At 58.5% G+C, this 15,337-nt stretch overlaps 1 protein-coding gene across 1 annotated transcript; it reads right to left on the bottom strand.

Annotated features, from left to right (window-relative positions):
* Window positions 1–312: 312 nt before the first annotated feature.
* On the bottom strand, window positions 313–14,727 carry TMEM59L (transmembrane protein 59 like). Its single transcript, XM_025367068.1, has 9 exons — window positions 14,651–14,727; window positions 9,029–9,310; window positions 8,141–8,285; window positions 7,962–8,053; window positions 5,707–5,859; window positions 4,694–4,796; window positions 3,745–3,862; window positions 3,525–3,642; window positions 313–938 (listed from the first exon to the last, which is right to left on the bottom strand). The coding sequence occupies exons 2-9, from the start codon at window positions 9,200–9,202 to the stop codon at window positions 810–812; spliced, it is 1,032 nt and encodes a 343-aa protein (XP_025222853.1). The 5' UTR covers window positions 9,203–9,310; window positions 14,651–14,727; the 3' UTR covers window positions 313–809.
* Between the last annotated feature and the right edge of the window lie 610 nt (window positions 14,728–15,337).

The following is a 15,337-nucleotide window of genomic DNA, read 5'->3' as shown; positions in this document are numbered from 1 at the left end:
AACTTCTGGGCTCCAATGATTCTCCTGCCTCGGTCTCCTAAAGTTCTAGGATTACAGGCATGAGCCGCTGCGCCTGGCCACAAGCCAGTTTTCCAGGTACATCTGTAGCTGAGAGGGTGACTCTCAGCACAGGGAAGTTAGAGCAGAGGGAGTGCCCTTCCGAGAGACAGCTACTTTCAGTCCCTGGTGCCACCTGGGTTTCCAGGACTTTCCCATGTCAGAAAGGTCCTGCTCGGCAGGGGTCACAGCTAGGCATGGGCCACACCCCAAGGGCAGACAGACAACCGAACAGAAGCAGGCTCAGCCTGAGACTCTTTTATATACATGGTTTATTCCTCCCCAGCCCCAGACAAGCCCCAGGCACACACTGTCAGGGCATGGAGATGCCCACACCCCATCTCTCGGAAGCTGGGTCTCTGGAGATCGGGATGGGGAGAAGGGAGAAGCCTTAGCAAGATGCAGCTCCCCCTCAGCCTCAGCCCCCGCAGAGAGGGGACAGAGAAGGAAAAAGGATGGCGACACAGGACTGGGGTTCAAATACTGAGAAAGCCACACAATAGAAGACAAAAAGTAGCAAGCCCCAGAGAAAGCGGGGACAAGGAAGAACCAGCGCCCGATCCCGCCCTCCTCCCAGCTGGGACACTGCGTCCCCAGGACTCTGTGGGGCAAGGGGTGGGACTGGGAAGAGAGGAAAGATTTGGGGGTGGAGGGGCTCAAGGCTGGACCCGCCCTACCCTTGGACTCCTGGGCTCAGGGCAAGTGAGGCCCGAGGGGCCCCTGCAGTTGGCAGTGATGGGGCCAGCGGAGGCCTACAGCTTGGTCAGATCCAGCTTCAGCTTGTAGGGTGGCGGGCTGTCCTCATAGGCGTGCGACGGCGGAGGGTACAGGGGCCAATCAGGCTCAATCATGAAGCCCTTGTGCTGCTCCAGGGTCAGAGGCTGCAGGAAGAGAGGGGAGGAGGGAAGTAGAGAGAAGCAGAGCAGCCAAGCCCCCGACCCTGACGAGTCTCCTTCCCACCTCTGATTTTTTTTATTTTTATTCTTTTTTTTTTTTTTTTTTTTTTTGAGACGGAGTCTGGCTCTGTCGCCCAGGCTGGAGTGCTGTGGCCGGATCTCAGCTCACTGCAAGCTCCGCCTCCCGGGTTTACGCCATTCTCCTGCCTCAGCCTCCAGAGTAGCTGGCACTACAGGTGCCCGCCACCTCGCCCGGCTAGTTTTTTTTTTTTGTATTTTTTAGTAGAGACGGGGTTTCACCGTGTTAGCCAGGATGGTCTCGATCTCCCGACCTCGTGATCCGCCCGTCTCGGCCTCCCAAAGTGCTGGGATTACAAGCTTGAGCCACCGCGCCCGGCCTATTTTTATTCTTTGAGAGCCTCTCTCTGTCGCCCAGGCTGGAGTGCAGTGGCGCCATCTCGGCTCACTGCAACCTCCGCCTCCCGGGTTCAAGGGATTCTCCTTTCTCAGCCTCCTGAGTAACTGGGACTACAGGTGCACGTCACCACGCCCAGCTAATTTTTGTATTATTAGTAGAGACAGGGTTTCACCATGTTGGCCAGGCTGGTCTCGAACTCCTGACCTGAAGTGATCTGCCCACCTCAGCCTCCCAAAGTGCCGAGATTACAGGTGTGAGCCACCTGGACTCTGTGTGTGTGTGTGTGTGTGTGTATGTGTGTGTTCGATGGGGTCTTGCTCTGTTGTCCAGGCTGGAGTGCAGTGGTGCCATCACAGCTCACTGCAGCTTCAAACTCTCAGGCTCAAGTGATCCTCCCATCTCAGCTTCCCAAGTAGCTGGGATCACAAACATGCACCTTCACGTCTAGCTAATTTTTTCTTTTCTTCTCTTTCTTTCTTTCTTTTTTTTTTTTTTTTTGAGACGGAGTCTTGCTCCTCTCTGTCGCCCAGGGTGGAGTGCAGTGGCGCGATCTCAGCTCACTGCAAGCTCCGCCTCCCAGGTTCACACCATTCTCCTGCCTCAGCCTCCCAGGTAACCGGGACTACAGGCGCCCGTGACCACGCCCGGCTAATTTTTTTGTACTTTTAGTAGAGACGGGGTTTCACCGTGTTAGCCAGGATGGTCTCAATCTTCTGACCTCAGGTGATTCGCCTGCCTCAGCCTCCCAAAGTGCTGGGATTACAGGCTTGAGCCACTGTGCCTGGCCACGTCTAGCTAATTTTTAAATTATTTGTAGTGACTAGGTTTCACTATGTTGCCCAGGCTCTGGGCACCACAGAGGTGTCACCAACATACCTGGGCACCACAGAGGTGAGGCCCACACCACAGAAGTGTGGCCACCTCTGACTTCCTGTCTCCCCAACTAAGAGTAGATGTTCTGCTGGGTGTGGTGGCTCATGCCTGTAATCCCAGCACTTTGGGAGGCCGAGGTGGGAGGATCACAAGGTCAAGAGATCGAGACCATCCTGGCCAACATGGTGAAACCCCATCTCTACTAAAACTACAAAAATTAGCCAGGCATGGTGGCTTGCACCTCTAGTCCTCGGGAGGCTGAGACAGGAGAATTGCTTGAACCTGGGAGGCAGAGGTTGCAGTAAGCCGAGATTGTGCCACCGCACTCTAGCCTGGTGACAGAGAGAGACTCCATCTCAAAAAAAAAAAAAAAAAAAAAAAGGAGAAGAAGAGTGGATGTTCTTCTGCCAATTCAAAGGGCAGTGAAGAAAGTGGCTCCAGGTCATGCAGCAAGTCTGAGGTCCTGGCTGGGGGAGTTGGCTCATGCCTGTCATCCTGGCACTTTGGAAGGGCAAGGCGAGTGGATCGCTTGAGCCCAGGAGTTCGAGACCAGCCTGGGCAACACAGTCCCCATCTCTACAAAAAATACAAAAATTAGTGGGGTATGGTGGCAAGTGCCTATGGTCCCAGCTACTCAGGAGGCTGAGGCAGGAGAATCGCTTGAGCCAGGGAGGCCGAGGCTGCAGTGAGCTGTGATTGCACCACACTCTATCCTGGGTGAAAGAGTGAGATCCTGTCTTAAATATATATATATGTGTGTGTGTGTATATATGTATATATGTGTGTGTATATATATATGTATATGTATATGTGTGTGTGTATATATATGTATAAGTATATATATATGGTGGCTGGGCGTGGTGGCTCACATCTGTAATCCCAGCACCTTGGGAGGCTGAGGTGGATGGATCACCTGAGGTCAGGAGCCCAAGACCAGCCTGGCCAACATGGCGAAACCCCATCTCTACTAAAAATACAAAAATTAGCTGGACATGGTGGCCCACACCTGTAATCCCAGCTACTGGGGAGGCTGAGGCAGCAGAATTGCTTGAACCCGGGAGGTGGGGGTTGCAGTGAGCCGAGATGGTGCCACTGCACTCCAGTCTGGGCGACAGAGCTAGACTCTGTCTCAAAATGTACATATATATATGAAAAAAAGAAAAAAAAAGTCTGAGGTCCTGGTGTCTGTGGGAGCAGGTGGCCAAAGCCAGGGCCAGCAAGCAGCTCTCTCTGCCTCCATCCCCTCCCTCAGCCCAGTGCCATTCACAGATCCCACCCACCTGGAACTTGAGGTGCTGGCCAGGCGCGGTCACCAGGGTGGAGCAGCTCAGCCACAGCATAACCAGCACGGAGAGGAAGAGGCAGCAGGCCAGGATCCAGCGAGGCAGACCCGAGCGCCTGCCCCGCCCGGCAGGCACCACTCAGCTGCCCGGGCCGGGGCCAGGGAGACCCACACCTCCAGTCCCACCCCCCTCCCACCCCCAGGGTCCTGCCACCCACCGGGACATGCAACTGAGGAAGTCATTGTCCTGTGGCTCTTCAGACTCCACCTTGGCCTTGCTGCTGGTCTTGACTCGGATCTTGGCCTTCCTCACCTTGTCCAGGGGGCCTACAGGGTCTGAGAGATCAGCTACCACTCAGCGACCACCAGGTCTTTGCCAAGCAGCCACAATAACCATGACCAGGAGGGAGGAGGTCAGGACCTGGGTCATGGAGTCCTGGAATAGAGATCAGAGCCCTGGGAGATGGACCACAGAATGCTGAGAGAGGGACCACGGAACCCTGGGAGATGGACTGCAGAACCCTCAGGGATGGACCACAGAACCCTGGGGGATGGACCACAGAACCCTGGGAGATGAACTGCAGAATCCTAGGGGATGAACCATGGAACCCTGAGAGATGAACCCATGAAACCCTGGGATATGGACCCTAGGAGATGACCCTAGGAGACGAATCCATGGAACCCTGGGAGGTGGACCATGGATCCCTGGGAGATGGACCATGGAACCCTGGGAGGTGGACCATGGAACCCTGGGAGGTGGACCATGGATCCCTGGGAGGTGGACCATGGATCCCTGGGAGGTGGACCATGGAACCCTGGGAGGTGGACCATGGATCCCTGGGAGGTGGACCATGGAACCCTGGGAGGTGGACCATGGATCCCTGGTAGATGGACCACGGAACCCAGGGAAATGGGCCATGGAACCTGGCGAGATGGGCCATGGAACTTTGGGAGGTGGACCATGGAATCCTGGGAGATGGACCACGGAACCCTGGAAGATGGACCATGGAACCCTGGGAGATGGGCCGTGGAGCCCTGGGGGATGAGCCATAGAACCCAGGACTTGAGAGATGGAGATCCCAATCCTAGAGGGTCTGTTTGCCAGGCAGACTCCTTGTGGCAGTGGGGTCACCCATGGAAGGAACACTGGTCTAGGTTGCACCTTACCCACGTGCACCTCCAGGGCTTCAGGGTGGGAGCCTCGCCAGGTCACCTCCACGCGCTGCAGACGGCCCCCCTGGAAGCCGAGGCTCTCCACTACGGGCTGGGTCTGGACCAGGAACAAGACAGCACAGAGAGGCCTGTGAGAACAGCATTCCTGGGCCCAGGCAGGCCCTCTGTGACGGCCATGTCCCACGCCCAGCTGATACCCAGTTCTCCTGGGGAGACAGTAGGGAGGACACCATCCCACGCGCTGTGGGCTTGATGTCAGGAATGTTGTTTTCTGCTTTCATGGACTCCTCCATTTGCCTTAACCCCATCCTTTAGCTCTGGAAGTAGGAACATGATCCAGACCAAGCCAGTGGATTGCCTGAGAGATGGTCATATGATCCATCCAGGGCCAATCAGAGTAAATCCCAGCTCAGTTAAAACCCCAGATGGGGCTGGGCGCAGTGGCTGATGCCTGTACTCCCAGTACTTTGGGAGACTGAGGCGGGTAAATCACCTGAGGTCAGGAGTTCGAGACCAGCCTGACCAACATGGTGGAAACCCATCTCTATTAAAAATACAAAAATTAGGCAGGTGTGGTGGTGGCCACCAGTAATCCCAGCTACCCAGGAGGCTGAGGCGGGAGGCTGAGGCAGGAGAATCACTTGAACCTGGGAGGCAGAGGTTGCAGTGAGCTGAAATCATGCCATTGCACTCCAGCCTGGGCAACAAGAATGAGACTCCATCTCAAAAAAATAAAAATAAAAAAAATAAAAACCCAAAGTGTTTATGACCTAGAGCCTCTGGCATCCGCCTTACTGCCAAGAGGAAGTAAATGCCTGGGAATGAAGCCACCACAGAAGAAAGCAGAGTCAAGGCACGGAGTGAGACACTGAGCCCCTGGATCCAGCTGTGCCTGAAGCTCACCCACTGTGGACTTTGCATCTCATGAGCCAAGAGTAAATGCATCCCAGCTTCTTACCCTGCCCACCCATCTGCCACTGTGGCATGGCTCCTGTCAGGGGTCTCACCTGAAACACCACCACCTTCCCATTGTCAGTCTGCAAGTAGTATGTCCAGGTGGAGGAGACAAATCCCTGGGCTGAGTTGACGAGGTCATTGCAGAGGGTGGAAAACAAGTCCAAGAGGGAGAGGGCCCCACTTGGAGCCTCCAGGACCGTTCTCTGACGAAAAAAGGTCCAAGACACAAAGATGGCACCAAAATAGGGTATTAACCAATGATGGGAGGGGGCAGGGTGCGGTGGCTCACGCCTGTAATTCCCAACACTTTGGAAGGCCAAGGCAGGCAGATCACTTGAGGCCAGAAGTTCGAGACCAGCCTGGACAACATGGCGAAACCCTGTCTCTACTAAAAATACAAAAATTAGCCAGGCATGATGGTGCACGCCTGAAATCTCAGCTACCTGGGAGGCTGAGGCATGAGATTTACTTGAATCCGGGAGGCAAAGGTTGCAGTAAGCCAAGATCATACCACTGAACTCTAGCCTGGGTGAAACAGTGACACTCCATCTCAAATAAATAAATGAATAAATAAACTAACAGGAGGGGAGCTGGGAGAATTCACTTGGATTGGATGTGGCTAAGTGATTTGAGCCAATTGGACTTCTTACAGTGAACACAGATCTCAGCGTGGCAGTTGGCTTCCTGTGTACCCTTAGGGAAGTGGATTGTGCTCTCTGAGCCCTAAAATGTGCACCATTCTCTTCCCTCATGGAGTAGCCATGAAATTTCAACTAGAGGATGCCTGCCAAGTGCCTGGCACAGCACAGCCACTTAATGCGTAGTAGTCCCTACGACTAAAAATATCATCATCCTCATTATTCTTTTTTTCTTTTTTTTTTTTTTTTTTTTGAGACGGAGTCTCGCTCTGTGGCCCAGGCTGGAGTGCAGTGCCCGGATCTCAGCTCACTGCAAGCTCCGCCTCCTGGGTTCACGCCATTCTCCCGCCTCAGCCTCCCAAGTAGCTGGGACCACAGGCGCCCGCCACCTTGCCCGGCTAATTTTTTGTATTTTTTAGTAGAGACGGGGTTTCACCATGTTAGCCAGTGTGGTCTCGATCTCCTGACCTCGTGATCCGCCCGTCTCGGCCTCCCAAAGTGCTGGGATTACAGGCTTGAGCCACCGCGCCCGGCCCATCCTCATTATTCTTATTTTGACAGCGTCAAGACAGAGCTCTAATGGCCAGGCATGGTGGCTCACGCCTGTAATCCCAGCACTTTGGGAGGCCAACGTGGGAAGATCACTTGAGGTCAGGAGTTCAAGATCAGCCTGGCCAACATGATGAAATCCTGTCTCTACTAAAAATACAAAAAGTAGCCGATTGTAGTGGTGGGTGCCTGTAATCTCAGCTGCAAAGGAGGCTGAGTCAGGAGAACCACATGAACCAGGGAGGCGGAGGCTGCAGTGAGCCGAGATTGTGCCACTGCACTCCAGGCTGGGCAACAGAGCAAGACTTCATCTCGAAACAAAACACGAAACAAAACAAAACAAAACGAAAAAGAGGGAGCTCTGAATCGGAAGGGCTGACAGTGCAGTGAGCTTTTCTGAACAGCAGTGAAAGCTGGGAAGGGGTGGAGGAAAAATGGGAGAAGTGGTGAAAGGGCTTTCTGCAGAGTCCCAGCCCCTAGGTCTCTGGCTGTGCTACATGACTTTCTGTGCCTCAGTTTCCCCTGATGCAGCATTGCTTGGACTACATCGATGAGCGGTTATTATTTCTCCCACAAGGCAGCGTGTGCATGCTCGCAAGGCAAGGCTGCTCCACTCTGAGTCGCAGTTCTGAGCCCCTCCAGGGGACAGTGACCACCAGCTAATCACAGGGGAAGGGGGTGCCTAAGATGAGTGAGGTGAGGAGTGGCCACAGCCCTGGTGGCTTCAAATCTCGCCCCTTGCACAGCCCTGTGTATGACCTGGGAGGCTGTCCCCTGGACACTAAATGGGGGTGACATTGTCCCTGGTGCCTCCGAGTGACACAAAGACATTTGGGACAGGTTGAAGTCAGGCTCGAACCAGGACAGATATTTGATAAACGGTGGCTGTTTTCTGCCACTTATTCTTCAAAAGGTGGTGGGGCATGGGGGGCACTGTTGCATGTCACAGAGATGACAACTAAGGCTGGAGACATGACGGGGCTGGATGGGGGTTGCCCGGCAGGCCTGGCAAAGAACGCAGAGTCTGGCAGAGTCTCTGCTTTTGAATGAAGATTTCCCATGAGGTCAAGCAGGGGGGAGTATTGGGAAAGGGGACCCAGGCGCAGTCGGAGGCCCACCTTCTGCTCCGGCTCAGGCTCCGCAGGCTGGCTCCAGCAGCCGTGGCTACAGGCCTGCTGCTCTGCCTCCTTCACATAGGCTTCCACGCAGGCTGTGGGAAGTGGGAGGGGGTGACTGGGGACGGCCCTTCCCAGGTCACCTCTTCCCACCCTGGTACACCCTGCCGGCGGGCCCTCACCTGCTTCACACTCAGTTTGGGTGGCATTAGGCTTGGAGCTCCTGGCCACGAATCGGCAGATGGAGAAGAGGCGGCAGCCACGCTCGCAAGCGCTGATCAGAACAGCTCTGTCATAGGGAGACTCGGAGGCGCCCTCCAGCCCCGCCTGGGGGAGGGTGGGACACGGAGCTCAAGTCATGGGGAGGGGCGGGAGGAGGGTGGGGGGATCGGAGCATTCAGGGGAGGCAGGGGAAGGCTTTCCCGCTCCCCACCAAATCTAGCCAGATGGAGATGAAGTTGGGAGAGGCTACAAATATTAGTGGGGGCTCTTAGCTCTGAGGAGGGAGATGGGGAGGGAGCTTGAGAAGAGAACTGGACAGTGAAGGTGGAGAGAAATGAGCCTTCCCCCAACTAGGCTCCAGGGAGGAGGGGAGAGATGGAGAAGGATTCTCAGACCTGGAGGAGGAGGGGGAGGCTCAGAGGAGGGGGTTTTGGTCACACTCAGATCAGGCTTGAATCCTGGGGAGTGGTGGTATGAGCAGGGGCTGTAGCTCTGGGTGGGGAGGGAAGACGATGCGGGGGAGGAGTGAGGTGGGGGGACCGTCAGGCCTGAGGGAGCTGGGGGTTGGGTGCTGGAGGGTCCTTACGCAGCAGAGTGCGGAGGGAGCCCAGGAGGTGGTATCAGCCCCTTATCACAAGGACCTGCATCCTCAAGCCCTTCCCCATCAGAGGGCACCTCATCCCGTCCTCCACTGGAGGAATCTCCGCATTCCCGACCCCTACCTCCCCAAGGATACCCCACCACCACCAAAGTCTCCTGCTGTCATCCAAGATAAGCCCATCCCAACGCCTCCCCCTTCGGAGAGATCACGCGTCCCCCGCTGGCACCTGGCACCGCACGCGCCTCACCTGCGAGGGCCGCGGGCCGAGGTCGCGGTCGCGGCACCGCAGCTGGCAGTTCTGCGTGTCCCCGAGCTGGGGGGCGAAGGGATCGCGGGCGGACGGCGCGGAGGCGGCGGGCGGCGATGCCAACAGCAGCAGCAGCAGCAGCAGCGGCAGTGGCATCAATGCCACCGCAGCCATGGCCGGGCGGAACGCGGGGGGTGCGGGGGACTCCGGCTCAGGCCGGGCACGGAGGATGCAGCGGCTGCGGCGGGGACCGGGGCGCTGACGTCACCCGAGCGAGGCAGCCTGGGAAGGGGGGGTGGGAGATGCGGAGAGCGGGCGGGGGAGCTGAGCTGCGGCACCCGCGGCGTGCGGGTCGGGCAGGACAGGTGCATCACGGCCCCCACCGTCTATCCCATCGCGGGGATCCCAGGACACCTCCCTGGTGCCCACGGGCGGGGGATCTCTGCTGGCGCTTGGTGCCAAAAGGAAATATATAGGGGGATGGGATGGAGGGGGCTATTCGCCAGGGATGTCGAGGAGAGCGGAAAGCCGGGAGGAGAAGGAGATGTGTGCGCCTACCACGCGGGAAAGAGGAGAAAGGGGTATCCGGGCTACAAGGGTCAGCGAGGGTCCTGAGGCGAAGAGCTTGTTGCAGGAGGAGGGAGGGCGATGGGGCTGGAGTCCAACCAGGGAACGGAGAGGGAGGAAGGTGAGGGTCTCAGGACCCGGCAGCTGAGGCCTGGCATCTTCTCCTTTGACACCCAGGTTAGAAAGGAGACAACTTGTGCGCAGTTTGACTCCTCTGGGGAGCCCTCTGAGCCCCTCCCTTGCTCCTTCAGCCTCGCCTGCCTCTGGCCCAGCCCTGATCCACTGACCTAGGGGAACTGTCCCTATCTCCCCAAGGCTGGAGACCCCTGGGCTGGGGCTTAGTGGGAGGGGACACAGAGGTACGCTCAGGAGCAAGGGGAGGGGGAGATGCTAACATTTCTAATTCTCGTGGGAAAACGGGGCAAATAGCGACACTTCTGACTTCCATAACCATCACACCCCAGGGCGATGGACTGTAGCCCCAGGAGCCGAATCTCGGGTTAGGGGGTACCCCCAGCTTCCTTTCCGCCAGGCACGGGAGTGGGGACGCCCCTCTAAACCCGGATCCTCCGCAAAGATGCCGCCGCTTTCGCTGGCATGCCTGGCGCAGGTGCCTGTAGAGCCGCGCAGCCGCCCGCGGGTCCCCCACCTACGCTCCGCCCCTGCAGACCGGGCGACAGCCTCGTAGGGTCGGCGGGTCAGAGGGCGGCTCAGGTTCCGGCCCGGGAGGAGGGTGTCCCGGGTGGGGGCCTGGCGCACCCCCTCCCCCGGCCTGCGGCCGAGCTTTCATCTCAGCTGCCCCGGGCCGGCCCCCACGTGGCTTAATCAGGCGCGGCTGTGCCTGGCGGACCCCGAACATCTGGATCCCGGTGCGGCCCCTCCCCCGCCCCGCCCCTCCCCGCCCCTCCCCTCCCATGCTAGGCCGCTGCGACCAGGCGGCTAGGGCCTCCAGCCCGCAGTTTGCGCCAGAATCCAGCAGAATTCCGCTTCTAACCCACCCGCGCGCCAGGTCCGCACCTTGGGAAACAGCCCTGTGTGTTGTGACCAATACTGTCCCCCATTTCACAGGTGGGAAACTTAGGCTCCGGGACGCGTTGGCAAAGACAGCATTCAAGCCCACACATGTTAATTCCAGAGGCCCGCGTGCGCCTAACCCCTCCACAATTACTGTCCTTGATTCATTCCAACAAAACACTTTTTCCTGCAACAACCTTATAAGATAGGTACCAGCAGCGTTGCCCTTTTATACGGGTGAGGAAACACGCTCAGACTGCAAAGTGGTTCTGTCCAGGTAACAGGGAGAGAAGCAAAGAAAAGCCGGCAGAGCCCTGCCAATGATGGGAGGGGACCTTTGGGCATAAGAGGCATTGCTTAAAGCGCATCAGGGAGGAGGGACACCCCGCGCCCTTTTGCAGAAGGAGAAACTGAGGCTGGAGGAGTTGGTCGATCACCCAGGTCGCCCGAGGGGAGAAGGGAAAGAGGCTGATTGCCGCCCACCCAGCCCCCTTTCCGCTGCACTAGGCCGCTGGGGGGGTTGAGCGGAAAGAGGACTTGACCCCGGCCCCCAAGGTGAGCCCCCGCGCCCCTCCTGCTGTTCCCGGGGGAGCCGGTCCAGGTGAGGGGCGGGCGGGCCGGCGGGCGGCCAGGGTCGGGTTTCAGGAAATCCGCCGACATTCCTTCGGGGCTTAAGAGGGAAAGTTGACTCGGCGCCGCCCTCGCCCCCCCCCCACTTCCTACCCCCCGGGGCGGCCTGGCCGGGGGCGGCAGGCGGGGGGCGCTGAGGCCGGCCTGGGCGTGAATCAGCGGCAGGCCAGGCGTCCGGGAAGCCACAGCAGCCAAGGTCAAGGCAGGCAGCGGACAAGCGCCCTTTGTCCCTTGCCGCCCTCACCACGACCCTGCTGACCCCCACCTCCAAGCAGGGTACAGGCTGGGGAGGAGGCAGGGTACCATGGCGCCGGTGGTTGTTGCTGAGGGTTGTTGGGGGAGGAAGGAGGGATGTGGCTGCCCCCCTAAAGCAGCTGGTGCCTCCTGGGATCCAAACTTCAGAGGCTTCTCAGGGTACAGATGGGCAGGGAACCTGGCCTCCCTGGGGCAGGTCTGCAACTTTCCAGGCAGATCCCCTAGGCAGATCTGCAACTCCCCAGGCCCCGCCTCCAAGTCCTGAAGTCCAGAGTGCATTAAACTGAGGACCCAGGCATGCCTTCTCTCCAGGCTCAGCCTCCAGGGCAGAAATTATAAAGCCTAGGGTACACACAGGCCCTACTTTCCTATGCCACAGACCCTGAACCAGGTGTCCAGACCCTCACTGCCCCTTAATTCCTGAAAGCACCTGCCTGGAACACCAGGCAGCTAGTCCCATACTGGGGGGGCGGGGGGGGGGGGTCCTGAGCACGGGGCTCTCAGAATGGGAGAGGCAGCTCTCAGCCTTGCTCCCTCCCAGTGCTTGTGGGTCCCCACAGGACCCTGAAGGTGCCGCTTCCACTGCCCCCTCCCTGGTGCACCCTCAGTGCCCTGGAATCACGAGGGAGCTGGGGATGGAGGCCCCCCCCAACCTAATACCTCTAATCCAGAAGTGACGTTTTTGAGTGGAGGGTGCAGGACTAAGGAGGGGTCCCTCCCCCACCCCAAGGGGAGGCCCTCCCTCTGCCCGAGGGGAGGCCCTCCCTCCATCTGCCCCTTATACGTTCCCAGCCAACTTCAAGGACTTGGGTCAATATTTGTCAGAAGTTCCGTTGACGCTAGCTCCCTTTTGTCCTCAAGGAGATGATGGAACTAGGGAGGAATGGGTTAAACTTCTGGGGGCCCTAAGGGCACTCTGGGGTCAACTCCCTTTCCCTGAAGTCAAAGGTGTGGGGTAAAGGTCACCCAAGGGCAAAGGTCACACTCCAGGGTGGGGCTGGGCAGGATTGGAAAATGGTCCCTCCCTTTCTATGGGTAAGAACAAGAGAGGGATGTCTACTAGCTAGGGTCACACAGCAAGACAGAGAGTGTGTTCCAGGCTTGGACCCCAGGCAGCATGACTTGCTGGGACTGAGTTTTCTTGCTACTTGGAGGGACTAAGTTCTCCATCCTCTGCTTTTGCAAATATTTAGTGAGTGCTTTGCTTTCAGCCCCCACTGGGCCCACCATGGGGTCCAAAGGGGCTGAGGCTGTCCACGGTCTAAAGAAAATCAGTTGCACAAGAAATGAAATGGTTGGAAGAGTTGCGTTTCAAAAACAATGAAACAAAGTGAAGGAGAGGGAGAGTGCTGGGGGAAGGGTGGAGGGCCTCTCTGAGGAGGTGGTACTGGACCTGTGACCTGCTGGAGGAGAAGGAGCTAACTGGGGAACCTGTGGGGAACAGCATTCCAGCAGAGGGAACAGCCAATACGCATAGTAACAAGCCTGGTATGTTTGGGGAAACAGGGCTCCAATGGCTGGGGCGGAATGAGGGAGAGGAGGGGAAAGAGGAGAGGAAAGAAGAGGAGGGGAGAGGATGGCGAGAGGGTGGCAGGGCAAAGATCTGCTTTTTCTGCTTTTCAAAGCTCCCTTTGCCTGGTGTGCAGAGAAAGGCAGAAGGGTTATCAGAGAAGCCCCGGAGGAGGCCGGGAAGCATCCCTGAGGGAGACCGTGGGGCCTGGATCTGAATGGGGTGGGGAGAAGGGGTCGGAGTCTCAGAATGGAGATGTGTTTTGGAATCAGAGCCAACAGGATTTGCTGATGAATTGGACGTGAGGGATGAGCGAAGGAGAGAGTTGTCACGTGCACTTCCAGGTCTCTGGCCTGAGCACCTGGATGGATGGGGGAGCCCTTTCCCAAAACCAAAATGACTGGAAGAGAAGTAGAAATGGAGGGGGGAATAAAATCAAGGTTTTGCTCCAGAAGCCTGAAATCCTCCCAGAAGGGGGTGAGGCGTCTCTTCCCGGAAGGGGGTGAGAGCATCTGCAAACAGGAGCCATGGGGGAGTAGTGGTGAGTATCCTAAAAACTCAATTCCAGCCAAGAACTGCCACCTCCACTTAACCCTCTAGGTCCCCTGGCAGGTAGGACTATGGCTCCATGTTTCAGAGGGGACAAGCAGGCCTGGGGGTCACCTCTGCTCCAGGAGATCCTCCAGTGCTGTGCTAAGAGCTTGGATTGTACAGACTTCTGCTGCCTTGCGTCTTCCCACGGAAGCTCTTAGGCTGGGTGGTGCCCATTGTGCAGAGGAAGAAACTGAGGCACAAAAGGCCTGGTTTTCCAAAGTAAATGGCAGCGCCTCTCCTTGTCTCTCTTCTCCATCCAGAGTTCAGATGGGGCAGGGGCGCCCTGGGCCCGTATGGGCTCCCATCCCCCAATCTTGTTTTTTGATAGTCTGGAGTCTGAACTGGAGATTTAAGTAGAAGAGGGTGGGGCTTCAGTATTGGGCAGAACAATGGGGGCTCCTGAGCTCCCCGAGACACTTTTGCCCCCTTGACTGGTTGGGGACCTGGGGAAAGAATCCAGGCCTCTAAGGGACTCCTGGAAAAGGGGACTTGAAGCCGTTCCGTTCCCTGGGCGCTGCAGCTGGGGGCGGGGCTGCGACCCAAAGTGGGTAATTGCACCCCCCAACTCTCATTTCGGGTACCCCCATCCGCAGCCGCCTTGGAGGCCAGGAACCCTTTATTCTTGGGCGCCCGCATGGGGTGGGGACCGGGAGGAGGGAGATGAGACGCCCGGGCCGGGAGGGGTCCCGAAACTCGAGCAATGGCCAAAAATAATAACACGGAGAAGGCTCTTTGCGCAAAAGAAGGAAGACAAACTGCGTCGCTCCGGGCAGCCGGCGTTACCTGGAGTCGGCGGGCGGCGGCCGCCGGAGCGATTACTCACCGCGTGGCGCACCCCACCCGCGGGCCGCTGAGTGGATTTTTCCGTGGCGGGGTGTGAATAGGTCCCGGGGGGAGAGCTTTTTACCCCTCTCCTCCTGGGAATCCCTACTACTGCGGTGCGGGACCCAGTTCCCGCGCAGGCCTGGGTCCCCGCTCCCACAGGGGACTACATCTCCCCGTCTGCCCACGCAGGAGCTCCCTCCCGAGGCCCCCGGGGCGCCCAGAGCAACCTCAAACCCATCCCGCGCGCGAGGGGGACAGCGCAGCCAGGGAGAAGGCGAAGGACTCCGTGCCTTCCTGCTTTTTCTCCTTTCTTCCAGCAAAGCCTGGGGCCGAGGCTACTCGCGGAGAATCGAAAAGAGGAAGGATGAGGTGGGAGGGCTGGGACCCGCGCGCCGAGGGCGTGGGGCTGGGGGTGACTTTTAGGCCCCCGGGAAGGCAGAGGGGCTGGAGATGGGGGTAGGCGGGACTCAGGGACCGCTCGGTGGGGGGGCGGGGCCAGAGGGGGGGTGGGGGCCGAGACAGAAGATTGGGCGGTGGGGGGGGGAATGGAGGAGCTGGGGACCAAAGGGGCCACTGAAGAGGCACTGGGCTGAGAGGAGGGTGCAGGGAAGTGGGCAGGGTTATGGAAACGGGATTGCGGGTGCCGGGTCCCAGACTGGGGGTGGGAAGCCTGGAGCTGGCAGGGTTGGAGAGGGAGGTCCTGGGCCGGTAGGGGTTGAGTAAGTGGGCTCTGGGCCGCGGGATAGGGCGCGCGCGGTTCGCAGAGGGGCGGAGGCCGGACGGGCGGGGCGCGCGGTGCCCGCGGGCTGGCGGGCGGCGGGGAGGCCGGTGCGGGGCCCGCCGCCCCCCCGGGGCCGGGCCGGGCCGGGGGCGGGGCCGGGCGGGGCCAGCGGCGCATTAGCGCCTTGTCAATT

Source organism: Theropithecus gelada, chromosome 19 (assembly GCF_003255815.1).
Source record: "Theropithecus gelada isolate Dixy chromosome 19, Tgel_1.0, whole genome shotgun sequence".
In the NCBI taxonomy this organism is placed as follows: domain Eukaryota; kingdom Metazoa; phylum Chordata; class Mammalia; order Primates; family Cercopithecidae; genus Theropithecus; species Theropithecus gelada.
The sequence above is the reverse complement of the archived record's forward strand: the minus strand, read 5'-3'. Positions and strand labels throughout refer to the sequence as shown.